This window comes from Vipera berus (assembly GCF_964194415.1).
Source record: "Vipera berus genome assembly, chromosome: 16".
NCBI lineage: Eukaryota > Metazoa > Chordata > Lepidosauria > Squamata > Viperidae > Vipera > Vipera berus.
Window position 1 is genome coordinate 3,431,930 of NC_138219.1, and position 26,963 is coordinate 3,458,892.

General features: G+C 46.0%; 1 protein-coding gene across 2 annotated transcripts in view; it reads right to left on the bottom strand.

Annotated features, from left to right (window-relative positions):
• Positions 1-717: 717 nt before the first annotated feature.
• The window catches only part of PIAS3 (protein inhibitor of activated STAT 3), a 46,868-nt gene continuing 20,622 nt past the window's right edge, over positions 718-26,963 (bottom strand). For both annotated transcript variants that reach the window (XM_081340329.1, XM_081340328.1), the window contains exons 4-14: positions 26,842-26,892; positions 25,770-25,860; positions 23,879-24,013; positions 22,509-22,614; positions 19,746-19,819; positions 17,773-17,933; positions 15,844-15,980; positions 14,632-14,800; positions 9,707-9,840; positions 6,090-6,127; positions 718-4,534 (exon numbers count right to left, since the gene is read on the bottom strand). In XM_081340329.1, coding sequence (XP_081196455.1) covers positions 4,271-4,534; positions 6,090-6,127; positions 9,707-9,840; positions 14,632-14,800; positions 15,844-15,980; positions 17,773-17,933; positions 19,746-19,819; positions 22,509-22,614; positions 23,879-24,013; positions 25,770-25,860; positions 26,842-26,892 — 1,360 coding nt within the window. In that variant the 3' untranslated portion in view covers positions 718-4,270. The remainder of the gene's footprint in view (positions 4,535-6,089; positions 6,128-9,706; positions 9,841-14,631; positions 14,801-15,843; positions 15,981-17,772; positions 17,934-19,745; positions 19,820-22,508; positions 22,615-23,878; positions 24,014-25,769; positions 25,861-26,841; positions 26,893-26,963) is intronic.

The window sequence follows — 26,963 nt, forward strand, 5'->3', positions numbered from 1 at the left end:
GACCCATCGCGACCCCCAGGGACAACGTTCCTCCAGGCCTTCCTGTCCTCTACCATCTTCTGGAGTCCATTTAAGCTCACATAGACCTTTTTTACTCCAGCCAATTCTAAGGTTAGGGTCTCCTGCTTGAGCAGAGGGCTGGACTAGAAGACCTCAAAAGGTCCCTTCCAGCTCTACTCTTGATTGCTTTCTATAAATCGCCCAGAGTTTCTGGGAGCCACTTGGCACAAACCATTTAATAAATTGTGATTTAACACCATTCTGGAAGCAGGGAAGGCACTCCTAGAAGAGGATCGAGGGAACCAGTCACCGTGGGAAGAAAGGTCAGTGTTTGTTCACTAGAAAAGTCAGAAATTAAAGCGGTTTAGTGCTGAAAGCTAGAGCAGGCATCTTGTTCGTGAGTAATGCTCATGGGCCGTCTATTAATAATCATAGGCGGAAGACGTCTTTTTATCCGCCATGCCTCCCTTATCTCAGAAATTAAATGGAGGGTTTTTTGGGGGGGGATGTTAGATCTGATACCCTCTGCCCGAGATTGTTTGCAAGCAAATATTTTATGTACCATCGCGAGTCCCCTTATATTATCTCTGCAATTGGAAGTGCCGCGTGGCCAGCGTGCCTGCAGGTGAACAAAGGCGTTTAGCCATAAAGCGGTGGTAGTAAGCAGGCTAGTTTATACTATTGTGAAAAAGTAAAAAAAAAAAAGGCGAGGTTTGATGATAATGCTTTATTCTCCTGCAACAGAGGAATTCGGAAGTCAATGCCTTTTTTTTTTCCTTTTTCCCCGTCACTTTCCCTCCCTTTTTTCCTCCTTGCAATGTTCTACTATTTACTTTTGTATTTTATTCCAATCTAATAAAATGTTACAAACTGTAAAAAAAAAATACATAACAAAAAAAAAACAAAGTGGTGGTAGTAAACAAGACTATGATGTGTGTGTGTGTGTGGGGGGGGGAAAGGAAATGAAGATGGAAAAATCCACTCGGCCCCACTAAAATAATTTGGTTGCCCTAAATGGAAATCGGCGTAAACGGAAAGAAAATTACCTTCGTTAGGAACTGGGATTGTGCCAACCACTTCACACACACACACCCTCCCCAACTTATATTTACAAGGCTGGGGGGGGGGGGAAAGCCAACCACACAGCCAAGATGAGAGACCCTTAATGACATGGGACCACAGCTCTTTGCAACTTTTTTTTTATTATTATATGTTTCTATACAAAGGCATATACACCATGGCTCCGAGCTGATAAAAACAAGGATATGGCAGAATAAATAAGCCCAGAATAAAAGGGTCCACTAAAAGGTTGGCAAGTCAGCCTCTTCCCCACCTGCCCAGCCAGCCACCGGCTGCAAACGGGGTCTCGGCCTCCGCTGCCCTAGCCGAGTCTCCTTCCTGGAGACAACTCACTGCAGGAGAATTTAACAATCCCACTTAATTATTTCAAATAAATTTTTAAAAAAATATTTCCATTTTTGTCATTCTGTGAATGTCCAAAAGGAAGGGGTTTTTTTGTTCTTAATTTGTTTTAAATAAATTTCACTCTGTCCCTCCTTTGGCGTCTTTCCTTTAATGATTCTGTTCCACCGTTTCTTCGATATTAGTGTGTTATTCTTTGTCCCGTGGCGTCCACGGGAAGTTGTCATAGACCCCCCCCCCCTTCCTGGGCACATCTAGGAAAACTTTGGCTGTCCCGGGGAAAAAAAAAACCTTCCCTTTGATTGGGAAAGACTTGAACGAAAGCCACACCACGATGAGATGCGGGTCACAAGCAGTATTAAAATTAACCCACAGCCCGCTTCAAATAGGAATCCGGCCTTCTCCACTGAGGCTTTGGGAAATAATGCAGAAAGCAAATGCCTTGAAGGGGGGGGGGGGGGGAAATTGCAAAATTACAAAGTTTCCTTCATTCCGTCTCAGACCGGACTTGACCCCCGCTGACTCCGTCGGGGCAGTTCTGGCTCAAACACCTGGCTGGCTGTAGAGGTGGGAAGAGGCGGCTGAACAGTTGGACTCAAGAAAGCTTCGAACTGAAAAACACACACACACACCTCAGAACACATACATAAATATATAAATTAGCCGTGCAACGGACAATGCACTGCCCCTCACGCTCGCTTCCACGTGTGCAAAGTATGACGCAACCTTCATTTAGTCCTCAGGAAAGGAAGGAGGAAAAAAAAATGCAGAGAAAAGATCTTTGGAGTTGCATTATGTACAAAAACAGAAAATATAGATCATCGTAATATAGATATATATATAGATTATATAGATAGATAGATCGATCTTTTGTTCTCTGTACAGGATTGGCTGGAAATACTTTTAAGAGGGGTGAAAATACAAGATTTAAAGTGTAAAAAAATACATCGTAACAGCAAGAGCCTACAGACCGGGCAATCCCCAGAAAACCACCAGTAACGGCCACCGGATGGTGGGATTTTGGAAGGCAGCCCTTGGCACCTGAGCCCACCCCAGAGGTATGGAAAGCCAGCTTCAAAGGGTATTCCCGCCCGCCCCGCCCACCCCTGCAAGTCCACTCCAGGCAGGCAGTGCCAGGTGCCCCAACGGAAATCCTAAAAAGTCCACCCGGCGCGTTCCCAGGGCTCTCTACGGTGGCCCGATGGCAGCTCTGGTTGGATTCTAGAAAAATCTGAAGCTAGGAGTGTCCGAGAAGAATTGCCTTCTGTTCTGGGGGTGGGGGGTGGCAGTCGTGCTTCACCGAAGTTGGGATTCAAACTTCGCACCTCACAGCTCCAACGTCTCCGGCGAGATCTCCCCGGCAACTTTTTCGCCCCAGGACAAGGCGAGCATCCCGTCTCTGCGTAGAGATTTCCAAAACGGAAGAGGGGGGGGGCACGGATGAGCAAAGAGGGCAGACCCTTCCCCAAAGGGAAGGCGAGGGGTGTTCTGCCTTCTCCAAAAGGGCAGCTCTCTCTGGATGCCTACGGGAATTCCCCCCAAGGATTCCTCGAAGAGAAGTCGCAGGCAGATTGTTTCTTGCAAGCTTTACGTGACGAGGTCTTCTCCTCTTGGACGAAGGGACGGTGCCCACGGATAGCGCAGCCTGGATCCTCAGGGGTTGAACCCCAAGTTGCGAGAGAAAGAAAAACATTCACGTGGGCAGGGCTAAATTTAACTTTTTAAAAACGAAAGCGGTCAACCAAATTCAAATTAGGCTTTGTTCCCACTTCTTTGGAACAGAGCCCACTGGCGCCCCGCAAAAAGTAGCGGGATCCCAACTCAGTGTTATTGGAAGACTGGCCATGCCATGGTTAGACAGCCCCGGTGCCTCCTGACCATCACCAGCTTTGTGTATATATATATATATATATAATAACAAACAGCATTTGTTATAACCATGATCGGTTGGGCAAACCCCGACTGCCTGTTTCATACTAGGCGACATCCTGCATCACTGAGAACCAAAAACCTCCACCAAGGCGTAGCCGAATGTGAGAACGCAGCCGAGGCTAAATCGTAATGACGTGTATATAAAAAAAAACAGGTGGGGAGCAACAGAAAGCAGTGGAATTTTCTAAAACTCAGAATTCCCTTGTCACACCTTCAACCCTCTGAAGAGGCTGTTGGTCTTTTATAAGTAGAGAAAATACACTATGGGAGTTAGAGAAGAAAAAAAAAACTGGTTGGGGGGAAAAAAACTGTGCTCTTTCCCCACAACAGAGCTCTGAAAATACAAACGTTCCTATTGGCCTCAATTGGTCTAGCCAGCATCCTTCCAAAAAAAAATAAAATAATAATGCTTGTTTTAATCCAAGGAGGAGCCAAATGTTCCCGATTCAAAATGCTTTAACCTTCAAATCTTCACAACGTGGAGCTCAACGCAGCCTTCAGATTTGGTCAGCGGGCTCCCGATCCAAGGAACCTGGGCCAAGCTTGACCCAGGGTGGTCCTAACTGCTTGTTCCGGGTTCGAGCCATGCAGACTTTCAAATGCCCCCCCCCCAGGCTCCCATCCGCTGCACTCGTCCCACCCTGCCCACCTTAAACTGGGTTTCAGAGACGGAGCCCTGGGCAATCCACAAGGACTGGAAGCTTAGCTTCCAGGAAAGTTTCCAGCTTTAAAACTGCCACGATTTCCCAGGCTCACTCTAGGACGACAGCGGGCACTGAGTGAAAACCCTCTGCCTTCTCTCCTCTCCTCTTCTCAGCTGCTGACGCGTTGCCTCAGTTGCCAAAATGTCTTCCTTCTTCCAGAGGGGAAGGGAGTCCCAGAGGGTGTCGTTCCCCCCCCCCCCCCCGCCGCCGCTTTAGTCCAGAGAGATGATGTCTGGCCGACACCCTGGCAGAGCCGGGCTGCTTCCCATGGCACCGTGGCTCTCCCGCAAGCTGGCCGTGGGCGAAGAGACCATGCTGTTCATGCGGCTGCCGGTGGGGGAGCCGACCCCACTGTGGGAGCCCACCACGATCGGAGCCAGGGGGCTCATGAAGTGCGGGGAGGGCCCCCGGTACTGGAAAAAATGGCTGAGCGAGTCCTGCTCGTCTAAAGAGGTGATCACGGAGGGCCCGTAATGCTGCAAGAGGAAAAGACGCGTGGTTAACAAGGACGAGCATTTTTGTCTTTTGCCCTTGGCACACTCGCTGCGCACCCCGAGTCCTGGGGCTGAAGGAGCTACAGGTCGTCCTCAACTTACCAGAGTTTGTTTAGGGACCGTGCAAAGTTGCAAGGGCCCTGGGAAAAGGGACTTGGGACCGTTTTTCAAACTTACGACCGTTGGTCGCAAGGTCAAACTTCAGGACGCTTGGCAGCGGGCTCGTATTTATCACGGTTGCCGTGTCCCGGGGCCACAAGTCAAGGGGGAAGCCGGGTTCGTTTAAACAACCGTGTCGCTAACTTCTCAACTGCAGGGATTCACTTAACGGCTGTGGCAAGAAAGGTCGTAAAAGGGGGCAAAAATGGCTTAACAAATGTCTCTCGCTTAACAGCAGGAATTTGGGGCTCAATTGTGGTCGTAAGTTGAGGACTAGCTGTGATCACAGGCCAATCTTCTGCTGCCTGCCGTTTCAACTTTGGTATACAGCCATGGTGGCACAGTGCTTAGAATGCAGCACTGCAGGCTTCGTCTGTCGACTGCCCACCGCCAGCAGTTAGGCAGTTCGATCCTGACTGGCTCTAGGTTGACTCAGCCTTCCATCCTTCCGAGGTCGGTAAAATGAGGACCCAGATGGTTGGGGGAAATAGGCCGACCCTGTAAACTGCTTAGAGAGGGCGGTAAAGCACTGTGAAGCGGTATAGAAGTCAAAGTGCTTATTCTATTCTATTCTATTCTATTCTATTCTATTCTATTCTATTCTATTCTATTCTATTCTATTCTATTCTATTCTATTTTATTTCTATTCTATTCCAATATCTATTCTATTCTATTCTATTCTATTCTATTCTATTCTATTCTATTCTATTCTATTCTATTCTATTCTATTCTATTCTTTCTATTCTATTCCAATATCTAATCTATTCTATTCTATTCTATTTCTATTCTATTCTATTTCTATTTTATTCTATTCCAATATCTAATCTAATCTATTCTATTCTATTCTATTTCTATTTCTATTTCTATTCTATTTCTATTCTATTCTATTTCTATTCTATTCTATTCCAATATCTAATCTATTCTATTCTATTCTATTCTATTTCTATTCTATTCTATTCCAATATCTAATCTATTCTATTCTATTCTATTCTAATTCTATTTCTATTTCTATTCTATTCTATTATTTTCTGTTGTATTCTATTCCCATTCTCTATTGTATTCTATTTTTTATTCTATTCTGTTTTCTGTTCTATTCTATTCTATTATTCTATTCTATTTTCTATTCTATTCTATTTTCTGTTCTATTCCCATTCTCTATTCTAATCTATTCCATCCTATTCTATCCTGTCCTATGCAACTGCTATTCTGGACTCTGAGTCTTGCAAGTCTGAAAAGGCTTGAAGAGCTGTAAAAGTAAGCTTGCTGGGTTACCAAGGCAATTAAACGCACAGAAAAAGACACCTTCCATTTTAATGGCCACGCTGTGGATTTCATGAATGGGTGGTTGGGAGACGGAAGACAAGAGAGAAAAACATACCTGATTTTCATTCTGAAGGAAGGAAAACAAATCCAGACCTAGAGAAATGGAAAGGGGGAAAGTAACTTAATGCTAAAATGAATGTACTGGAAGGAAGGCAAAGATTTTAAAAAGACAGGGAGTCCTCGACTTACAACAGTTCGTTTAGTGACCATTCAACAATGGCAGCAAAAAAAAGAGAGACTTATGACTGTTTTTCAGTTCTGACCTTTCCAGGATCCCCATGATCACGTGATCAAAATTGAGATGTTGGGCGACTGACTCATATTTATGACTGTCGCAGTGTGCCGCGGTCACGTGATCAGATCAGCTTTTGAAAACCTCTGATAAGCAAAGTCAAGGGGAGTAAGGCAGATTCACTTCAGAACCGGGTTACTAATTTAACAACTGCAGTGATACCCTTACCAACTGCGGCAAGGCAAGTTGCAAAATGGAGCAAAACTCACTTAACTAATTTCTCACTTAGCAACATAAAATTCTGGGTTCAATTGCGGTCATTCTCCAAAGCACCAGAGGGCAGGACGAGAAACAATGGTTGGAAACTGACCAAAGAGAGAAGCAACCAGGAAACTTCCTGACAGTGAGGACAATTAACCAGTGGAATGGCTTGCCACCAGAAATCATGGATGCTCCATCGTTTTTAAGAAGAGGTAGACGGTCACTTGTCTGAGATGGTATAAGTTCTCCTGCTTGAGCAGGGGGCTGGACTAGAAGACCTCCAAAGTCCCTTCAAGACCTCCAAAGTCCCTTCCAGCTATTCTATTCTATTCTATTCTATTCTATTCTATTCTATTCTATTCTATTCTATTCTGTATTTCTATTCTATTGTATACTATATTTCTATTCTATTCTATTCTAATTCTATTATTCTATTCTGCATTTCTATTCTATTCTAATTCTATTATTCTATTCTATTCTGTATTTCTGTTCTATACTATATTTCTATTCTATTCTATTCTATTCTATTTTCTATTCTATTCTAATTCTATTATTCTATTCTGTATTTCTATTCTGTTCTATTCTAATTCTATTATTCTATTCTAATTCTATTATTCTATTCTGTATTTCTATTCTATAATTCTATTCTATTCTATTCTATTCTATTCTATTCTATTCTGTATTTCTATTCTATTGTATACTATATTTCTATTCTATTCTATTCTAATTCTATTATTCTATTCTGCATTTCTATTCTATTCTAATTCTATTATTCTATTCTATTCTGTATTTCTGTTCTATACTATATTTCTATTCTATTCTATTCTATTCTATTTTCTATTCTATTCTAATTCTATTATTCTATTCTGTATTTCTATTCTGTTCTATTCTAATTCTATTATTCTATTCTAATTCTATTATTCTATTCTGTATTTCTATTCTATAATTCTATTCTATTCTATTCTATTCTATTCTATTCTATTCTATTCTATTCTATTCTATTCTATTCTATTCTATTCTATTCTATTCTATTCTATTCTATTCTATTCTAGACTAGACTAGACTAGACTAGACTAGACTAAACCTGTATACTTTTGGAAAAACAATGATCCCGGGGCCCTTCTCTGCTAACTAACTTAAGGGAGATGGATGGCACTAGGGTTCTTCAGAGGCGGCTAACATCCACAGGACAGAGGTGCAGTATCAGGGCTTGCTAACCAGACAAGGGCCTTGGCCCCTTTCAGGGCTGTGTTCACACGAGAAGCTGAAACCCATCCAAGACCGAGAAGCCACAATACCACTAAGACAGGTGAGCTTCACCTTAGATTCTGTCAGGTCCCTATGGGAACCCTGATATTCGGAAGGGAGCCGGGTGTGTGTGTGTGTGTGTGTGCTTTGGAAGAATCTAAGATGGTTCTGTATTGTTTCTACTTATATCTGCCTGGGAATTGGGGTGGGGGGGAAAGAAGCCCTTAGGGCCATCTGGTTTGGCTCCTCTCTTCGGCTGGGAGTTCCCACCACTCCTTTGCACCACCAAGTTGGCTCCCGGTGGACTGGGGCGTTGGGGAGGGGTTTGGGAATTAGCCTAACGTTTTCGTGCAGGAATTTCGGATCCGGCTCATCTTTTCTTGCCACCACCAAGGAATAGAATAGAATAGAATAGAATAGAATAGAATAGAATAGAATAGAATAGAATAGAATAGAATAGAATAGAAATATAGTATAGAAATACAGATTAGATTAGAATAGAATAATAGAATTAGAATAGAACAGAATAGAACAGAATAGAATAGAATAGAATAGAATAATAGAATTAGAATAGAATAGAATAGAATAGAATAGAATAATAGAATAGAATAATAGAATTAGAATAGAATAGAATAGAATAGAATAGAACAGAACAGAACAGAATAGAATAGAATAGAATAGAATAGAATAGAATAGAAATACAGAATAGAATAGAATAGAATAGGAATAGGAATAGAAATATAGAAATACAGAATAGAATAGAATAATAGAATTAGAATAGAATAGAATAGAATAGAATAGAATAGAATAGAATAGAATAGAATAGAATAGAATAGAATAATAGAATTAGAATAGAATAGAATAGAATAGAATAGAATAGAATAGAATAGAATAGAATAGAATAGAAATACAGAATAGAATAGAATAGGAATAGGAATAGAAATATAGAAATACAGAATAGAATAGAATAATAGAATTAGAATAGAATAGAATAGAATAGAATAGAATAGAATAGAATAGAATAGAATAGAATAGAATAGAAAATAGAATAGAATAGAAAATAATAGAATAGAATAGAATAGAATAATAGAATAGAATAATAGAATTAGAATAGAATAGAATAGAATAGAATAGAATAGAATAGAAATACAGAATAGAATAGAATAGAATAATAGAATTAGAATAGAATAGAATAATAGAATTAGAATAGAATAGAATAGAAATACAGAATAGAATAGAATAGGAATAGAAATAGAAATATAGAAATACAGAATAGAATAGAATAATAGAATTAGAATAGAATAGAATAGAATAGAATAGAAAATAGAATAGAATAGAAAATAGAATAGAATAGAATAGAATAGAATAGAATAGAATAATAGAATTAGAATAGAATAGAATAATAGAATTAGAATAGAATAGAATAGAAATACAGAATAGAATAGAATAATAGAATAGAATAGAAATACAGAGCAGAATAGAATAATAATAGAACAGAAATACAGAACGGAACAGAATAGAATAGAAATATAGAAATGAATAGAATAGAATAGAATAGAATAGAATAGAATAGAATAGAATAGAATAGAATAGAATAGAATAGAATAGAATAGAATAGAATAGAATAGAAATACAGAATAGAATAGAATAGGAATAGAATAGAATAGAAATACAGAATAGAATAGAATAGGAATAGGAATAGGAATAGAAATATAGTATAGAAATACAGAATAGAATAGAATAATAGAATAGAATAGAAACATAGTATAGAACAGAATCCTTCGGCAAGGAGGCCGGATTCAAGAGTCGTCCTTCCCGGGGGGGTGGGGGGGAATGCTGAGGCTGAGGGACCTTGCAGACACCTTTCCTTCTCCAGTTCTCCCCAGTTTAGGGAAGAGAGCCCACGCTGGGAGCCAGCTGGCCCTGCTCACCTTGAATGTCTGAAGGGACTGGATAAGAAGGGTGGTAGTCGGACAAGGGGAGGCCGGAGAGGTAATCGCTGCCCACCGCAGCCATTGGCGGGCTCCGCAGCACCGAGGAGGGCTGGTGGTCTGCGTTTAAAACCCTGAAAGGAAAGGAAAGGTTAGCAGGGCTGGAAGACCGTTGGGTTCTCAGGGAGAAAAGGAACATTTGCGGCAGCCTTTGGGGGCCAATTCTGTTTCTTCTGGGGGGGGGTTGAGGGTCACAAGCCGGTGGGAAGAGGAGCTGGGGAGTTCTACTTTTGGGGGTTTTTTTCATCGAATTTTGGAATTTGGGCAGTTTTCAGCAACTCTGGTCTGATAATATCCCGAAGAATTACCAGAGAAAGATAAATTGCTTGTCAACCCCCCTCCCCCCCCCCCCGCCACACACAGAAAGGGCCTGGGGTCTTCCAGAGAAGATTACATTCCAAAGATTAAATTCCGCAGGATATTATTATCCCAAAAGAAGCTCAACTGTGCCGTGCAGCTGCACATCCAGGCTTTAAACATTAATCCACTTTATATTAAGATTTGACGGATCAAGGCCACTTCATACGTAAGGATGGGAAAAGGGGGGGGGAAGACAAGAGGGGGCCAGTGAAAGTCGGCAAGATTGAGGGGCAGAAGACCCAGGCCCCTGTTCAGAAGGGCTGAGAGGCAATTTATCTCTCTCCCAGAATAAATACATTCACCTGATGAATTAATCCAAGGAAGTTCATTTAACTCTTCAACACACACACACACACACACACACACACACACACCAACCTTAAACACACAATCGTGAGCCGTTATGAACACAAGCTAATCTGTTTCACCTTCCTGGACCTCCCAGAAAAAGAGCCAGAAAGAAAGAAAAGCTAAAAAGGGAAGTTTTTCTAGTTACACAGGGGTAGGCAACCTTGGCTCTTTTATGACTCATGGACTTCAACTCCCAGAATTCCTGAGCCAGCCACGCTGAGGGGAAAGGGAGAGGTTTCCAAGCTGAGCCATGCTGGCTCAGGAATTCTGGGAGTTGAAGTCCACCAGTCATGAAGGGGCCAGAGTTCCCCCATGCTGGCTCAGGAATTCTGGGAGTTGAAGTCCACCAGTCATAAAAGGGCCAAGGTTGCCTACCCCTGGCCTAGGCCTAGGCCGCTTTATGAGTTGTGGACTTCAACTCCCAGAATTCCTGAGCCAGCCATGCTGAGGGGAAAGGGAGAGGTTTCCAAGCTGAGCCATGCTGGCTCAGCAATTCTGGGAGTTGAAGTCCACGAGTCATGAAGGGGCCATAGTTCCCCCATGCTGGCTGAGGAATTCTGGGAGTTGAAGTCCACGAATCATGAAGGGGCATAGTTCCCCCATGCTGGCTGAGGAATTCTGGGAGTTGAAGTCCACCAGTCACAAAAGCCCCTTCATGGATTACTGCCTTGTCGTGGCGAAGGGGCTTGCGTAATTCAATGAAGCTATGAGCTATGCCGTGCAGGGCCACCCAAGACGGACAGGTCATAGCAGAGAGTTCTGACAAAACGTGATCCACTGGAGAAGGAAATGGCAACCCACTCCAGTATCTTTGCCATGAAAACCCTATGGACAGTACCAAAAGGCAAAACGATATGACGCTGGAAGATGAGCCCCTCAGGTCGGAAGGCGTCCAATATGCTACTGGGGAAGAGCAGAGGGCTAGTACTAGTAGCGCCAGAAAGAATGAAGCGACTGGGCCAAAGCCGAAAGGACGCTCAGCTGTGGATGTGTCTGGTGGTGAAAGGAAAGTCCAATGCTGTAAAGATTTTTTCTCCATAGGAACCTGGAATGTAAGATCCATGAATCAAGGAAAGCTGGACGTGGTCAAACAAGAGATGACAAGACTGAACATTGACATCTTAGGTATCAGCGAACTAAAATGGACAGGAATGGGTGAATTTAATTCAGATGACCATCAGGTATACTACTGTGGGCAAGAATCCTTCAGAAGAAATGGAGTAGCCTTCATAGTCAATAAAAGAGTAGGAAAAGCAATACTGGGATACAATCCTCAAAATGACAGAATGATCTCAGTTCGAATCCAAGGCAAACCATTCAATATCACAGTAGTCCAAGTCTATGCCCCAACCACCAGTGCTGAAGAGGATGAAATTGACCAGTTCTATGAAGCACTACAGCACCTTATAGAACTAACACCAAAAAATGATGTTCTTATCATCATGGGGGATTGGAATGCTAAAGTAGGAAGCCAAAAGATAACTGGAATAACAGGCAAGTTTGGCCTTGGAGTGCAAAATGAAGCAGGGCACAGGCTGATAGAATTCTGTCAAGAGAACGCGATGGTCATAGCAAACACTCTTTTCCAACAACCCAAGAGACGGCTCTACACATGGACATCACCAGATGGTCAACACAGAAATCAGATTGACTATATGCTCTGCAGCCAAAGATGGAGAAGCTCTATACAGTCAGTAAAAACAAGACCAGGAGCTGACTGTGGCTCAGACCATGAGCTTCTCCTTGCAAAGTTTAGGCTTAAACTGAAGAAAGTAGGGAAAAGCACTAGGCCAGTCAGGTATGAATTAAATCATATCCCTGTTGAATATACAGTAGAGGTGACAAATAGATTTAAGGTATTAGATCTGATAGACAGAGTGCCTGAAGAACTATGGACAGAGGTTCGCAACATTGTACAAGAGGTAGCAACCAAAACCATCCCAAAGAAAAAGAAATGCAAGAAAGCAAAATGGCTGTCTGAGGAAGCTTTGCAAATAGCTGAGGAAAGGAGGGAAGCGAAAGGCAAGGGAGAAAAAGAAAGATACGCCCAATTGAATGCAGAATTCCAGAGAATAGCTAGAAGAGATAAGAATGCCTTCTTAAATGAACAGTGCAAAGAAATAGAAGAAAACAATAGAATAGGGAGGACCAGAGATCTTTTCAAGAAAATTGGAGAAATGAAGGGAACGTTTAATGCAAAAATGGGCATGATAAAGGACCAACATGGCAGGGACCTAACAGAGGCAGAAGAGATTAAGAAGAGGTGGCAAAATTACACAGAAGAACTATACAAGAATGAGCTTAACGTCCCTGATAATCACAATGAGGTGGTCACTGACCTCGAGCCAGACATCCTAGAATGTGAAGTGAAGTGGGCCTTAGAAAAACTGAGCAACAACAAAGCTAGTGGAAGTGACAGTATTCCAGCTGAGCTATTCAAAATCTTAAAAGACAATGCAGTAAAAGTGCTACACTCAATTTGCCAGCAAATTTGGAAAACTCAACAGTGGCCACAGGATTGGAAAAGATCAGTTTACATTCCAATTCCAAAGAAAGGCAGTGCCAAAGAATGTTCAAACTATCGCACCATTGCACTCATTTCTCATGCTAGTAAAGTCATGCTTAAAATCCTACAAGCTAGACTTCAGCAGTATGTGGATCGAGAACTACCAGAAGTACAGGCAGGATTTCGAAGAGGCAGAGGAACTAGAGATCAAATTGCCAACATACGCTGGATCATGGAGAAAGCTAGGGAGTTCCAGAAAAACATCTACTTCTGCTTCATTGACTATGCTAAAGCCTTTGATTGTGTGGATCACAACAAACTGTGGCAAGTTCTTAAAGAGATGGGAGTACCAGACCATCTTATTTGTCTCTTGAGAAACCTATATGCGGGTCAAGAAGCAACAGTGAGAACTGGACACGGAACCACTGATTGGTTCAAAATTGGGAAAGGAGTCCGGCAAGGCTGTATACTGTCGCCCTGCCTATTTAACTTATATGCAGAGCACATCATGAGAAAGGCAGGGCTAGATGAATCAAAAGTTGGAATTAAGATTGCCGGAAGAAATATCAACAACCTAAGATACGCAGATGATACCACTCTAATGGCAGAAAGTGAAGAAGAACTAAAGAGCCTCTTGTTGCGGGTGAAGAAGGAGAGTGCAAAACTTGGGTTGAAACTTAACATTAAGAAAACCAAGATCATGGCATCTGGCCCTCTCAATTCCTGGCAAATAGATGGGGAAGAAATGGAGGTAGTGACAGATTTTATTTTCCTGGGCTCCAAGATCACTGCAGACGGGGACTGTAGCCAAGAAATTAAAAGACGCTTGCTCCTGGGGAGGAAAGCCATGGCAAATCTAGACAGCACACTAAAAAGCAGAGACATCACCCTGTCAACAAAAGTGCGTATAGTCAAGGCTATGGTCTTCCCAGTTGCAATGTATGGCAGTGAAAGTTGGACCATAAGAAAGGCTGAGCGCCAAAGAATTGAGGCCTTTGAACTCTGGTGCTGGAGAAGACTCCTGCGAGTCCCTTGGACTGCAAGGCGATCAAACCGGTCAGTCCTAGAGGAGATCAATCCTGACTGCTCTTTAGAAGGCCAGATTCTGAAGCTAAAACTCAAGTACTTTGGCCACCTAATGAGAAGGAAGGACTCACTGGAGAAGAGCCTAATGCTGGGAAAGATCGAGGGCAATAGAAGAAGGGGACGACAGAGAATGAGGTGGCTGGATGGAGTCACTGAAGCAGTAGGCGCGAGCTTAAATGGACTCCAGAAGATGGTAGAGGACAGGAAGGCCTGGAGGAATGTTGTCCATAGGGTCGCGATGGGTCGGACACGACTTCGCAGCTAACAACAACAACAACAACAGTCACAAAAGAGCCAAGGTTGCCTACCCCTCAAAGGAATAGCTTGCCTCCAGAAGTTGTGGATGCTACGTCACTGGAGGCTTTGCAGAAAAGACTGCACTGCCCTTTGTCCCAGATGAAGTAAGGACCCCTGCCTCGGGCGGCGGGTTGGACTAGACCAACTCCGAGATCCCTTCCAGGCCTAGGATTCTATATCCTAAGAGTCTGCCCATCACCAGGTCCGGCTCAGAGAAATCGGCCAAGCCAGAGGAAGGAAAGGCCTCTGAGACCACAACCCCTACCCTTTTGGTCCCGCTGCTGGCGGGATGGCCGCAATGGCGAGAGAACACACTTTCTTGGCAGGGGGGTCCTCGTCGTCCGAAGAGCTGTCCAGGGTCAGGTCAATCACCTCCACCTTCTTCTTGCTTTCGGGCAGCGGCTTTCCATCTGAACTTACTGTGTAGAGGGAGGCTGCAAGCAACACAACAATGGCAACGCTCAGAAACTGGCTTCACACAGCCAGACCTTGTGCGTGGCACAATCCCCGGGACGCCACGATGCTAAGTCATCAGCCACTGAGACACCCCAGAGGAGCCTCCGTGTGCAGAAGGGGGGCAAACGGCTGCAGAGAAGCTCCCAGATTTGGGACCTCTTGCACCGAGGATCCCTCTCTGTTCCTGGCAACACAGCACACACACACACACACACACACACACACCAGCCAGGGCCCTCCTTTCATGCCCAAGAGCCATGGCCAGCGCGTCAAAGCCGAGCCTCCACCTACTTCACCTCTTGCACCAAGGACCCCTCTCTGCTCCTGGCACCACAGCGCACGCGCACACACACACACACACACACACACACACACATGCACACACACCCGCCAGGGCCCTCCTTTCATGCCCAAGAGCCATGGCCAGCGCGTCAAAGCCGAGCCTCCACCTACTTCACCTCTTGCACCAAGGACCCCTCTCTGCTCCTGGCACCACAGCGCACGCACACACAAACACACACACCAGCCAGGGCCCTCCTTTCATGCCCAAGAGCCATGGCCAGCGCGTCAAAGCCGAGCCTCCACCTACTTCACCTCTTGCACCAAGGACCCCTCTCTGCTCCTGGCACCACAGCGCGCGCACACACACAAACACACACACACACACCAGCCAGGGCCCTCCTTTCATGCCCAAGAGCCATGGCCAGCGCGTCAAAGTCGAGCCTCCACCTACTTCACCTCTTGCACCAAGGACCCCCCTCTGCTCCTGGCACCACAGCGCGCACACACACAAACACACACATGCACACACATCGGCCAGGGCCCTCCTTTCATGCCCAAGAGCCATGGCCAGCGCATCAAAGCCAAGCCTCCACCTACTTCACCTCTTGCACCAAGGACCCCTCTCTGCTCCTGGCACCACAGCGCGCGCACACACAAACACACACACACAGACCAGCCAGGGCCCTCCTTTCATGCCCAAGAGCCATGGCCAGCGCGTCAAAGCCGGGTCTTCACCTACCTTCCAGGCCATTGTAAGCAGACGGCTGGCAAACCTCCTGGTTCTCCTTCTTGGGCTTCATAGGGCACCAGGAACCGTCTTCCATGAACTGGATCTCATCGCAGTCCGTAACGGAGTTCAGGATCTCCATGAACAGCCTGAGGAGGGGAGCAGTTCAGGAGGAGGGACAGTTGACGGAGAGCACTGGACAGGAACCGAGCCGTTGAAGCTTCTCAGAGACCCCCCTTGAGCAGGGGTCCCACTGGGTCTCCAGACTTACGTCCCCACCAGCAAGGCAGCGTCGCTCAGGGGAGTTTAAAGAACTCTTGCCACCTTGCATCTATCATCTTTCCGCCCGCTTTTGGGCCCATGCTTGGAAAAACTCTTGCAAGGTGTTGGGAGTTATATGCAAGCCATGGTTTAAGGCAGGGGTGTCAAACTCAATTTCATTGAGGGCCGCATCAGCACTGCGGTTGCCCTCAAGGGGCCGGGTGGGTATGGCCAGGGTGGGCGTGGCCTACTGGGTGGGCGTGGCTAGAGTGCCTATGGCCTGCTGGGTGGGTGTGGCCAGCTCTACATCGTTGGCATCAAGGGTGCCTATGGGGGCCTGGGCAGGAGTGGGACAGATCTGGGGCTCTCTGGCAGAAGGAGAGTCTCTGGGCCGGGTCCAAGGCAGTGGGAGCCGTTCTCTCACTGTTTCCAGGATGGCTTCGCGGGCCGCATGAAACCACTTCACGGGCCGGATCCGGCCCCCGGGCCTTGTGTTTGACATGTCTGGTTTAAGGCTTCAGAACTCAGTCACCAAGTGCAGGTATTTCATGTCAAGTCACCAAGCGCAGGTATTTCTGTTTGTGTATTACACGATAATCGCCCCGTCTCCTTCAGTCTTTTTCGAATTTAGAATAGAATAATAGAGCTGGAAGGGACCTCGGAGGTCTTCTAGTCCAGCCCCCTGCTCAAGCAGGAAAACCTATACCATCTCAGACAGGTGGATGTCCAGTCTCTTCTTAAAAATCTCCAGTGATGGATTGCCCACGATTTCTTTAGGCAAGGAGTTCCACTGATTAATTGTCCTCACTGTCAGGAAGTTTCTCCTTAGTTCCAGGTGGCTTCTCTCCTTGATCAGTTTTCAACCGTTGATTCTCATCCTTCCCTCTGGTGCTTTGGTGCACAACCTGCCCCCCTCTTCTTTGTGGCAGCCCCTTAGATACTGGATCACTGCTATCATGTCTCCCCTAGTTTTGAAGCCAACCCCCCGCCCCCAAATTTCACGGGTTGCAAGACATCCCCTAGGCCTGTCAGTTAAAAGGGGTCTGAAATCTTGGGAATGCTGCATCCAGTTCTGGTCACCACATTACAAAACAAGATGTTGAGACTTTGGAAAAAAGTACGAAGAAGAGCAACGAACATGATTAAAGGCCTGGAGACTAAAATATATTTTTTTAAAAAATGGTTGCAGGAATGGACTATTGTCTGGTTTAATGAAAAGAAGGACCAGGATTGACATGATAGCAGAGTTCCAGTATTTGAGGGGCTGCCCCAAAGAAAAGGGAGTCAAGCTATCCTCCAAAGCGCCTGAAAGCAGGACGAGAAGCAATGGATGGAAACTGACCAAGGAGAGAAGCAACCTGGAACTAAGGAGAAACTTCCTGACAGTGAGAACAATTAACCAGTGGAACAACCTGCCTCCAGAAGTTGTGGGTGCTCCGTCACTGGAGGCTTTTAAGAAGAGACCGGAGATAGCCACTTGTCTGAAACAATACAGGATCTCCCGCTTGAGGAAGGGGGCTGGACTAGAAGACCTCCAAGGTCCCTTCCAGCTCTGTTCGGATTCAGGAGCAGCTTGGTGATCTCCAGACGGCCCCCTCCCCCAAGGCTCTCCTGAAAGGGCCCAGAGGCAGCAGGAGAACAGGGAGCCCCCCACCCCACCCCCGGCCTGCCCAGCCTTACCCGTCAATGATCAAGCCCTCGTAGGGAGCCTTCTTGTCACAGACGGGACACGTCCAGGTGGCCTTCTTCTCGTTCATCTGCAGGTAGAGGGCCGCGTCGAAGCACTGGAGGTGGGTGCAGGTAAAGGCACGACAGGGAACGATCAGCCGCATCTTGCCCAGCTGGCGGGGGGGGAGGAAAGGGATGGGGAGGGTGAGTGGCTTGGAGAGGACCCACACCCCTGCGGTGGAGGAACCCCCCCCCTCCCAACATGGCATCCTCCTCGCCCGTGCTTCGCCATCCCTCAAACACTGGGGCAGGAGTAGGCAACCTTGGCCTCTTTTATGACTCGTGGACTTCAACTCCCAGAATTCCTCAGCCAGCGTGGGGGAACTATGGCCCCTTCATGACTCGTGGACTTCAACTCCCAGAATTCCTCAGCCAGCACGGCTCAGCTTGGAAACCTCTCCCTTTCCCCTCAGCATGGCTGGCTCAGGAATTCTGGGAGTTGAAGTCCACCAGTCATATAGTGGCCTAGGCCAGGGGTAGGCAACCTTGGCCTCTTTTATGACTTGTGGACTTCAACTCCCAGAATTCCTGAGCCAGCATGGGGGAACTATGGCTCCTTCATGACTCGCGGACTTCAACTCCCAGAATTCCTCAGCCAGCATGGCTCAGCTTGAAAACCTCTCCCTTTCCCCTCAGCGTGGCTGGCTCAGGAATTCTGGGAGTTGAAGTCCACCAGTCATAAAAAGAGCCAAGGTTGCCTAGCCCTGCACTGGGGCCTCCAGCACACTCCAGGGACAAGTCACACAATTTGTAGCTTGCCTGCAATTCCTGCGACTGCGTTCTACAAGTGCAGTTAAAACCCACTATCAGGAATCCTTACAAAGTTACAGTGATGGATGACCATTTGTCAGAGTTACAACCATTGCAGCAGCAACACACACACACCCGGTCACATGATCAAAATTTGGACATTTGGCAACCGACTCGTATTTATGACGGTTTCAGTGGTGTGTGTGTGTGTGTGTGATGTGACACACACCCCTGACAAGCAAAGTCATCAGGGGAAGCCCGATCTGCTTCACGACCGTGTTATTAATTTTAACAACCGTAGCGACTCACGTAACAAGTACAGCAAGTCAAGTGGTAAAACGGGGCAAAACTCGCTTTTAACAAAATGTCTCGCTTCACAGCGTAAATCTGGGGGGGGGGGTGCGCCTCGATTGTGGTCATAAGCCGAGGACTTCCTATGTTCACTCCCAGCATTTCGCAAAGCTGTCATTGATTCCTTTTAATGACCGCGGTGTTTGCTTAACAACTGCGGCAGTGGTTTTATGACGGCTGTGTACTAACAGCCAGCACAAAAGGACTATAAAATTGCGTCAAGCCACAACCGTGATGGGAAGGCTTCACTAGGGTTTTAAATAGACAACCGCCTATATACGTGTTTCTGGGGTGGAAAACCATCCAACCGTAAATACATTTTATGGGGTTTCTCTCGGTAGTAAGCAAATTGCCTTTTTCCCCCCAAACCATAAAAAGACTTAACAGTAATAATAATAATAAAGTGGGAAGGGACCTTGGAGGTCATCTAGTCCAACCCCCTGCTCAGGCAGGAATCCCTATACCATTTCGGACAATAGAATAGAATAGAGCTGGAAGGGACCTTGGAGGTCATCTAATCCAACCCCCTGCTCAGGCAGGAAACTCTACACCATTTCAGACAATAGAATAGAATAGAATAGAATAGAATAGAATAGAATAGAATAGAATAGAATAGAATAGAATAGAATAGAATAGAATAGAATAGAATAGAGTTGGAAGGGACCCTGGAGGTCATTTAGTCCAACCCCCTGCTCAGGCAGGAAACCCTACAACATTTAGAATAGGATAGAGCTGGAAGGGACCTTGGAGGTCATCTAGTCCAACCCCCTGCTCAGGCAGGAAACCCTATACCATTTCGGACAAGCGCTGCTAGTAGACATTACCGGACACATGAGCGACACTCGTAAACTCGTGGTGGCGATCTCGCTGTCAGGATCGGCTGTCAGCTTCTCTTTGACTGCAAGGAGAAAAAAAAAAGCTTTTTTTAATCCCAAGCACAAATAATTCATGGAAGAGAGTTATTTACCGTATGGTGTAACATACATGGACTTACGACATATACTACTAACATTTCACTTAGATTAAAAAAAACCACAATAAAATATGTTAGAAGGATATACACACATAGTCCTTGACTTACGGACATTACTGAGACTTTTGTTAGGCGAGTTTTGCCTCATTTTACCACCCGCCTTACCACAGTTGGGAAGCGAATCACTGCAGCTGCTAAGCCAGTAACACGGTTGTTAAGTGAATCTGGCTTTCCCCATTGACTTTGTTGGTCAAAAGGCCGCAAAATGGGATCACGTGACCCCGGGACGCTGCAACGGTCATCAATATGAGTTAGTTGCCAAGCACCTGAATTCTGATGGCACGATCATGGGGACGCTACAAAGGTCGCAACTATGAAAAACGGTCCTAAGTCACTTTTTTCCACGGTCGTTAAACCAACTGTTGTAAGTAGAGGACTACTTGTATGTAGTTGCACGTGTGTGGGCTGCTTTGCAGCGATCACGGCAGTTGAAGCTCAGGGCCTGGCCCTGCTGAACGAGATGGACAACAGGAAGTGGCAGAAAATGCAGGCCGGTTCCTATGGATTGCGAAAGTAAATAAATCAGTGGATCCTGGGGGACCGTTTTGCACAGAAATTGAAGCCGGGCGGGGGGGGGGGGAAGGTGCACATAAACCAAAAGTAAACCTGGTATCCCAATCTTATTCCAAGTCACAGGTGGGAAATTCTGAATCTCCTGATGGAACCAAACACTTCAAAGGTTCCCCCGGGAGAGAAAAAAGGGAACTTAGAACTTAGAACTCTTATAATCTTATTTTGGCTTAAAGGTAAGTAACATCTGCTGCCGTCCAATGTTGCTCCCATTCGCTGCCCCGGAGTTATTTTTTTTTTAATGTTTTAAAATAAGTTTCCTTGGCAAAGTATTTCTAGCTTTAGAACTCTAGCATTCAGCACGCACTAGTTCAGGGGTAGGCAACCTCGGCTCTTTTATGACTCGTGGACTTCAACTCCCAGAATTCCTGAGCCAGCTATGCTGGCTCAGGAATTCTGGGAGTTGAAGTCCACGAGTCATAAAAGAGCCGAGGTTGCCGACCCCTGCACTAGTTGAACAAGGCTGCGAGGGCTCGTTTCGAATTCCCGCTGCGTTCAAATTCAAAATGCGCCTGAAAGAAACACGGAACAAAATGCCTGACTGGGAGGGTGGGGGGGGAAAGCTGGGAAAGTACAAACTGCCACGCCACGGGTGGAATACCTGGCAGTGGCTCCTCTATACCCATTTCTGCAACGGTACAAATCACACAGAATACAGAATAACAGAACTGGAAGGGGCTTTTGAGGTCTTCTAGTCCAACCCCTTGCTCAGGCAGGAAACCCTATATACCATTTCAGATAGATGGTTGTCCAATGTGTTCTTAAAACCCTCCAGTGATGGAGCACCCACAGGTTCTAGAGGCAAGTGGTTCCACTGGTTAATTGTCCTCACTGTCAGGAAGTTTCTCCTTAGTTCCAGGTTGCTTCTCTCCTTGATGAGTTTCCATCCGTTGCTTCTTGTCCTGCTTTCAGGTGCTTTGGAGAATAGCTTGACTCCCTCTTCTTTGGGGCAGCCCCTGAGATATTGGAACACGGCTATCATGTCCTCCCTTCGTCCTTCTCTTCATTAAACTAGACACTCCCAATTCCAGCAACCGTTCTTCGTATGTTTTGGCCTCCAGCCCCCTAATCATCTTTATTGCTCTTCCCTGCACTCTTTCCAGAGTCTCAACATCTTTTTTATAATGTGGTGAGCAAAACTGGATTCCAGGTGTGGTTTTACCAAAGCATTAGAAAGAGGTACTAACAGGGATGCGGTGGGGAAAGGGACGCAAGTGGGTTAGGACGCTGAGCTTGTCGATCAGAAGGTCGGCAGTTTGGCGGGTCGAAACCCGAGTGCCGCGTAGCAGAGTGAGCGCCTGTTACTCGTCCCAGCTTCTGCCAACCTAGCAGTTCGAAAGCACGTAAAAGTGCAAGTAGAAAAATAGGGACCACTCCGGTGGGAAGGTAACGGCGTTCCGTGCGCCTTTGGCGTCTAGTCATGCCGGCCACGTGACCGCGGAGACGTCCTCGGACAAGCGCTGGCTCTTCGGCTTTGAAACGGAGATGAGCTCCGGCCCCTAGAGTTAGAAACGACTAGCACGCATGTGCGGGGGAACCTTTACCTTTACCTTTACCTTTACTAACAGTTCACGTGAACCTGATTCTATCCCTCTGTTGATGCAGCCTAGAACTGTGTTGGCTCTTTTGGCAGCTGCCACACACGGCTGGCTCCTGTTGAAGGGATTGTCGACTACGGTGACTACGGTACTATTGGACTAGGGACCACCTATACCAAGGGTAGGAAACCTCGGCTCTTTTATGACTCATGGACTTCAACTCCCAGAATTCCTGAGTCAGCTATGCTGACTCAGGAATTCTGGGAGTTGAAGTCCATGAGTCATAAAAGAGCCGAGGTTGCCTACCCCTGACCTATACTATACCTGTGCAGGTGGCTTTTTCTTGCCTAAATGTAGGACCTTACATTTTTTTCCACCACTGAATTTCATTTTTTTTTACTTAGCGCTCAATGTTGGGACAGCCCTCAGAGGGATCGGAGACTCACTTAGGGCCCGGGAGTGGTCTGGGTTCCGGATGCCCTTGGCTCTCAGCTTCTGCAGCAAGGTCACCGAAGTCAGCTGCTTCACCAGGTAAACAGACAGGGAGTAGTTCTGGAGAGAGCAAAAGCAGGATTATGTCCTGGACATCAAGAAATACACTTAAGAAGCTCGGCTCTGACTTACATTTATAAATACATTTATTCATTCACGCAAGAGGCTTCGTTCTGATTCTCATGTGTTGGCTAGTTTCTTTATTCATTTCAAGCAGAGTTCCCCAACATTTCTGTTAAGGAATTTGTTGTGCAGGGTCTCCTTGTGCTACCAAAGAGTTGCACAGACAAGGAAGGGTACTGAGAGCAGCAAGAGTCACACACAGGAGTACACTGAGTTGTAAAAGCAAAAAGTATTTTACTTTGAGGTGGTGTAAAAACAAAAATGCACAGTCAAAAATAAACAGTCCAGGTCATAAACAATAGCAACAGTCCAAGGAGTAATCCAAAATACAAAGTCTTTCACAACTTTGTGGCCTTGCCAGAGGAGGTGGGGAGAGGAGATGGTTTCACGCCCTTGGCGGGAAAGTGGCTTTGCCCACTGCTGGTGCAACTGGGGATGTGCGCACGCTCACGCCCGCCAACCACTTCTGTGGACCGGTTCTGTTACAGCTCAAGGACCATTAACGGCCCAGGGTTGGGGGACCCGATTTAAAGGATTTCTATGGTTACTTATCTTAAGCAACCGGGGGTAACTCACAATAACAAGGGGGAATGGTCTACTCTTTGCTCCCTTTAAGGCTCCTGCCAGTGTAACTGTGATGTTGCAAATTAAGCCAGTGTTTCTTCTCCACCTGAGCAACTTTCAGATCTGTGGACTTCAACTCCAAGAGTTCTTCAGCTAGGTATGATTGAAGCCAGAGGGACCCCCCCAAAAAACCTATTAGGCACCAGTTCCATTCTATTCCTATTCTATTTCTTATTCTATTCTATTCTATTCTATTCTATTCTATTCTATTCTATTCATTTCTTATTCTATTCTATTCTATTTCTTATTCTATTCTATTCATTTCTTATTCTATTCTATTTCTTAATCTATTCTATTCATTTCTTATTCTATTCTATTTCTTATTCTATTCTTTTTATTTCTTATTCTATTCTATTCCTTACTCTATTCTATTCTATTCCTTATTCTATCCTATCCTATCCTATCCTATCCTATCCTATTATTCTATTCTATTTATTCTATTCTATTCTATTCTATTCTGTATTATTCCGTATGAACTGTGGTAAGTCACGGCATTTTGTGAGTGCCCCCACTGCTGGCTTTCACAGGCCGGATATCTCGCTGCCTCCAACGGCTGGCCCTCCCGCTCCCCTCTTACCCTGCCAAATTCCGACGACCAGTTGACCACAATGGTATTGGGGACCGTGGCCGAAAGGCGCACCAGGGGCGTGATGTTGATCGGTCGACTCGGCCGCTTGGGCTCCGCTCCGTTTTTGGTGGGAGGCAAGTAGCCCTGCATGGGCAGAAGAGAGGATCTGCAATCAGGCCTTCCGGCACCCCGACCACCGTTACGATACACAGGATGGTGGGAGGTTTGTTTTCTTAAACCACGGTTTGCTCGACAAACCAACATGGGACGGATTCAACCCTACATCAAGCCGTAATCAGACCAGACTTTGGCTTGGCGTGATGTGCCACCATGAGCCACGTTCAGATATTCCCCAGAGACTTGTGGGAAGACAAGCAACTGATGCAAATGTATAATTTATGTATAAGTGTATAATTCGTGGAAATGAATTATAAAAAAAAAATCGAAGGATGATGTTTACAGAAATTTGGGATCACGTGCCTAAAAGCACCATCAATATGCGCCTTCAAGGGCAGGACCTGCCCATCCAGAGTGGAGAAGGGGGCTTCAAAAGGGAAAAGATTTCCCACTCGTGGTGTTCAGCTCCAGCCTGTTCTCACCTATCTAGATAGTCCTCGACTTATAACAGTTTGTTTAGCGACTGTTGGAAGTTATAACGGCACTGAAAAAAGCGACTTCCGCGTGGACGACCACTGCAGCTTCCCCAAGATCACATGATCAAGATTCAGACGTTTGACAACTGACTCGTATTTAGGACGGCCGCAGGGTCCCGAGGAATCACGTGATCCCCTTTGGTGACCTTCTGACAGGCAAAGTCCATGGGGTGAAGCCGGATTCACTTAACAACCGGGTTGCTGACTTAACAGCTGCAGGGATTCACTTAACAACTGTGGTGAGAGAAGTTGTAAAATGGGACAAAACTCACTTAAGAAATGTAAGCAATGGAAGTTTTGGGTTGAGTTGTAGGTGGGAGAGAAAACCCAGGCCCATAGAATCCCCTAATTACAGGGATAGGCCACCTTGGCCCCTTCATGGCTCGTGGACTTCAACTCCCAGAATTCCTGAGCCAGCATGGGGGACCTATGGCACCTTCATGACTGGCGGACTTCAACTCCCAGAATTCCTGAGCCAACCACGCTGAGGGGAAAGGGAGAGGTTTCCAAGCTGAGCCATGCTGGCTCAGGAATTCTGGGAGCTGAAGTCCACAAGTCATAAAAGAGCTGAGGTTGCCTACCCCTGTTCTAGGAGGAAACCTCACACTGGGCCAGGGGTAGGCAACCATGGTTCTTTTATGCCTGGTGGACTTCAACTCCCAGAATTCCTGAGCCGGCATGGGGGAACTATGGCTCCTTTATGACTTGTGGACTTCAACTCCCAGTATTCCTGAGCCAGCCATGCTGAGGGGAAAGGGAGAGGTTTCCATGCTGAGACGTGCTGACTCAGGAACTCTGGGAGTTGAAGTCCAGGAGTCATGAGGGGGCCATTGTTCCCCCACGCTGGCTCAGGAACTCTGGGAGTTGAAGTCCATGAGTCATAAAAGAGCCAAGGTGGTCTACCCCTGACCATATAAAAGGGGCTACCTGGACAATCTCTCTTCCCCAGCCACAGCGGAGAAAGCCTGCCCTCCGAGGAAGGCCGCCGATTCCCAGCTGTCTTGGGGCAGGTTGAATCCAAACGTGGAGCCCCTGAGTTGGGGGGAGGGGGCTGCCTGAATCACCTCGACCAGGGGTCTTCAAACTTGGCCCTTTTATGACTTGTGGACTTCAACTCCCAGAATTCCTCAGCCAGCGTGTCTGGCTGAGGAATTCTGGGTGTTGAAGTCCACAAGTCATAAAAGGGCCAAGTTTGAAGACCCCTGTTCTAGACGAACCATTCAGAGGTTGAGGAGAGGTCTACTCACGGGCAAAGGACAAAGCTTCCCATTGATTTTAACGAACAAATTGGGAGGGAAATAATCTTCTTGCGGGCAGCTGGTTTCACATAAACAAAACCTGTAAAGATATAAACACCAGAAGGGTCAAAAGGGGGGGGGAGGGAAACACCCTAAGAATCCCAGATTCTCCAGCTGAAATCCGTTAAGGTGGCATTGACCAGTAACAGCACGATAAGCCTAGCGCAATGCACAAAGAGATATGCTTGCGAACAATGGCAGACCGGGGAGACTAAAATCTGACAAACGTGGAAAACGGCAAACTTTTATTTTTAATTTTTTTATTTTAATCCCATTTATATCCCGCCCTTCTCCGAAGACTCAGGGCGGCTTACAATTTAAGCACAAACCAATGTGCTTAGCAGTAGCCTTCATTCTATGTCTATGCCTGCTTATTAGGGCTTTCGGCCCCCCCAAGCGGCATTATTACAAAGTCAGCTTATTGCCCCCAACAATCTGGGTCCTCATTTTACCTACCTGGGAAGGATGGAAGGCTGAGTCAACCTTGAGCCTGGTGGGATGCGAACCTGCACTAATTGCAGGCAGCTGGTGTTACTTAAGGAGGCATTAGCCCACTGCTCCACCAAGGCTCAAACTTGACAATCTATAGCCACAATAGAAATCCAACTACGTTTAAGCAAGAGTGGCTCCCTTGCATATATATCACACGGAAGGTTTGAAATACAGCTGCTTGCTCTGCCTTGTGTGGCTAGAGAAGTAGTAGCAGATGGAAGCTCATTAAAAGAGGGATCCAACCTAGAAATGAGTCAGGAATTTCCTGACAGCGAGAACCAATAAACCAGCGGAACGACTGGCCTCCAGATGTTGTGGCTGGCTGCTCCATCACTGGAGGTTTCCAAGAAAATACTGGACAGCCATTTGTCTGAAGTGATAGAGGGTTTCCTAACTTGGGCAGGGGGTTGGACTAGAAGACCTCCAAGGTCCCTGGGTGGCTGATGAGTCGGAGGTCTCTGCTGCCACTATGGATATGGCAAATATTTTGCTGCTTTTCAAACATTCTGTTAAGCTAAGCTTTTCTTACCTCAACTGTACCTGTACAGTATAATCACATTTGGCACCAGGCAAGATATCTCTGGAGGGGAGGGGGGGGGAAAGACAAGAAAAAAAAGGCTTAAATTTGTCTGGAAAAATAACAGAGCGGAT